Raw genomic sequence first — 3,707 nt, 5'->3', positions numbered from 1 at the left:
AATTAATCGAGATATTTAATAGATGGTGCAAACCATAACTTCATCTGAATATAAATGTATGCACATGTTTCCAATGAGTTATCTCTCAGTTATCACAAACAGCAACAAGGACCTTAGAGCTATGTTAGAAAAATGTATAGCTGGAATTTAACAATCTCACACGCTCTCAGAAGAACACCATCCATTTCAAATCAGTGTCACAAACTCCAAAAAGACCAGGTGAGTGGGAGAGAGGAGTGGGCCAGGGTGGGAAACACGGGGGCCCGTACACACGTGATGGACAGAAATACAGCTCTTGAGGAACCAAAATCAGATGCATTATTACAACCAAGGACAAGGAAAAGCCTATGGCCTTAAAAAAATGATTCTTCTGCCAGTACCATACAAGACTTACAAAGAGATGTGCGACAAGTCAGCTGACATAAAAGGACAGAGGCTACATTTTCAGATCATTTCAACTGCAAACGGTCGACCCTTTCCATTGAGGTTCAGCAGTGGAGTTAGCGTAGTCCAGAAGCTCAATGTTGGATTTGCAAATACAGTTTATTTTACAGAAATTCAACATTATAAACAGCAGGCACCTCCCAGCCCCCCACCCCGCTCCCCCCAACCCGTACCGCTGGGTGCAGACCATGCTATGCAGAGTGAGCAGTGATGCAGCCCTACTGCTTTGGAGGGAGATTCGAGAGCGATGGAACCTGCCTGCACCACGGCCTGCCTGCCCCACACACGCATGTGCCTGCCCGCCTCGCAGGCCACCAGAGTCTGTCTGGGCCCAGCCCGCGCTGGACCAGTTAAATGGATCCAGCCCAGGTCTCCAATTCCTTCATGTCGTCATCTTCCTCTTCCTTCTTCTTGGTGGGTTTTGATGGTAGGGATATAGAGGGAACATTTGGTAGAGGGACTGTTTCCGGTCCACTGATTTCCAGCAAATTCTTGTCTAGTTCCTCCTGTTCTAGTTCTTCTAATTCTGCCATGAGATCATCCTCGTCAAACTCTTCTCCAAACCCTACAGGTTTTGAAATAGCTGTTGAAATCTCTTCTGCAAGTTCCTGCTGGTCAGCAATGTCCTGCATTAACTCATCAACTTTATCGATGTCCATGTTGTCGTGGGCAGCCTTCATGGCTTTGGCGGCATAGCCCATGTTCTTGAGCACCTCGGTGTTGGTGTTAGCGTTCTCCAGGGCCTCTCGCTGGAACTCGATGGTTGACAGTGTGCCGTCGATCTGTGCCAGCTGCTTTTCATACCTCTTCTTGCGCTTCAGTGCCTGGAGGGCAGCGCGCTTGTTTTTGGTGCCGTGCTTCTTGGCGGCTGTCAGCTCCTGCTCGATCTTCTTCTCCAGGAATTCCTGCTTCTTACTTAGCATCTCCTCCGTGTCCCGAAGCCTCTGGATGGCCTCCTGGGGGGTCGGGCCGCCCTTGCCGGCCTTACCCCCTCCAGCCCCGAACAGCTTCCCGAACACCGACATGGTTGCTGCTCGTCGCGCCGGCCTGCGCCGCCCGCTCCGGCTCGGCTCGGCTTCGGCGCCCTCTCCCTGCTCCCCGTTCCGCCGCTCCCTGCCGCCGCAGGCCTCTCCGCCACCTCCGCCCCGCAGCTGGGCCCAGCCGCGCCACCTCAGGATGTAAGTTTTTTACTGCAATTACTACTCTAAAAATTGGAAGACTAATATATTCTGACAGCTACAGAAGAGGGCTGTGGGAGAGAAGGGCTAACACACTCCAATGTTTCACGCAAGGGACCACTCCCATGCCGGGATAAGCCACTTTTTGACCTTAAAGCCAGTCCCTCAACTTACAGGCTGATCATGTTCTAGGTTTCTTCCTAACCTGGAATTCTTAGAATCTAGAAAGTATTCTCCCCCAAGAACAATGTTCTAAGCACTGACTTATGTCATCCTAAAGGAGCCACCCTCACCTCAGATTTCCTTAAGCATCACAGAATTTTGTCCTATGGGCCCTGAACACTCCAGACACAACCCGTACCTTCCTTTTTGAAAGCGCACTCAGAACTCCAAAGAGGACACAGTGCTTCTGACCCTGCAGCACTGTCACCAGTGCCAAGATGTCCGTGGTGGCCAAGGCCTGTCTTCCTGGGCCGAAGAGACTCGCCTCACCCACGGTGACCAGGCAAGGGAACCGAGAGCCGTGAGGGTAGGGGCAGGAGGGGTCCTTCCTGTCCCTCCTTGTGGTCCTCACTTGGCCACCAGTAGAGAAGGCAAAAGCAGGAACTTGAGGCTGGCAAGGCAGACCCCAGGGCCACAGAGTGCAGGAATGGGGGAGGGAAGGAGAATTCTCTAAGGCTTCAGCTGGCCAGTTAGTCCAGCTCAGCCAGGACTGCCTGTGCTCTTAACTTTCGTTTCCACTGTTGGTTGCTAAGTGCTATACATAATGCAAAAGTAAATAGTAACACAGCACAGTTTGGGAGACATGAAAACACACATCAATCAGCCAAGGGGGGAAAAAAAAAACCTCTCAAAGTTTCTAGCTTTATTTTTAGATCCTGGTTGACCAAATGAGTAACCTAAGTGCCCAAAGGAAGAGAAGCTGGGACGGAAAAGTGTCACACAGATGCTGCAGATCTCTGGGCCCATCTTAGCTGATAAAATATGCATCAGTCAAGTCCTCGGGTGTTTTAAGTACCTCACAGTAGTGCTTTGACTAGGGTACAACATCCAATGCACTCTACTCACAAGACTTGCTAGATAGAAAAAAAAAATCACCCCCTGGGGTTTCCAGACTGTGGAGCAAGCACGACACAAAATATTGATACCCTTTAGTAGAGAACGCAACTTAATAAAAGTAACTAAAACGATGCTAAAGAAATGAGTGTAAATCCATTGAGGAAAGGAAGAGTGTTTTATTCACCTTGTATTTCCCACAACACCTGGCATATTGCCTTGGACAGAGCAGACATGCAAATGTTTTTTCAAAAATAATATTAATAATAATAATGGTCCTGGAAGAGCCCTCATTTCTAAGCAAAACTATCATTATGACCTTCCTGAGATTCCCTACATGGTGATCAAACTAGACCTGAAGTTTCAAAGATAAATTTATCACTTTAAAAGGAAATCAGAAGGAAGAGCAAAACAACAGATAGAATAATATAAAAGAATCAACCACCAGACTGGAAAGCAGGAATAACCCTAAATGAGTCTTTGAGATTTACTTGGCTTCTTCACCTGTAACACAAGATTATATTTGTGGCCCTACACCTCAGGGCAATGCAGCAGAGATGGATGAGAAATCATTAGGGGCTGCTCAGACTACACTCACGAGCAGCATCGTGATGGTCAAGTTACAAGGCAAAGATCTAGGATCCAAGGGGACCAAGTTACTCTCAGTGTAACTACCAGGTAAATGCAAAATCTTCTTTCCCTTAGAAAAGACCCTTCTGATTATAATACCACTGTTTTAAGTTGAAGAAAAAGATGCACAAATAAGAAAAGACACTTGCTTTATGGAAAGTTAAAAAAATAAAAAACACCGTTCAATAAAGAGTGCTAGGACATCTTTTACCTTTTTAAATGTTCAAAACGTCAATCTATTAAATCCACCAGAAATATATCCTAGGATATAATCTTGCATAAAGTGAAAGTTACTGTACAAAAATGAGAATAGCAAAAAAATTAGTTAGATTTGTTATCAAATGACCAATCATGGAATGGCTAAGTAACCTGAGGTATATCCAGTCAATGGAATCGTTT

At 46.7% G+C, this 3,707-nt stretch overlaps 1 protein-coding gene across 1 annotated transcript; it reads right to left on the bottom strand.

The window, feature by feature from the left end:
* On the bottom strand, positions 1–1,570 carry LOC309792072 (charged multivesicular body protein 4b-like). Its single transcript, XM_082601322.1, has one exon. The coding sequence runs from the start codon at positions 1,467–1,469 to the stop codon at positions 795–797; it is 675 nt and encodes a 224-aa protein (XP_082457448.1). The 5' UTR covers positions 1,470–1,570; the 3' UTR covers positions 1–794.
* Positions 1,571–3,707: the final 2,137 nt, after the last annotated feature.

The sequence above is a fragment of the Mesoplodon mirus genome (assembly GCF_964341445.2).
Source record: "Mesoplodon mirus genome assembly, chromosome: 16".
Classification (NCBI taxonomy): domain Eukaryota; kingdom Metazoa; phylum Chordata; class Mammalia; order Artiodactyla; family Ziphiidae; genus Mesoplodon; species Mesoplodon mirus.
The sequence above is the reverse complement of the archived record's forward strand: the minus strand, read 5'-3'. Positions and strand labels throughout refer to the sequence as shown.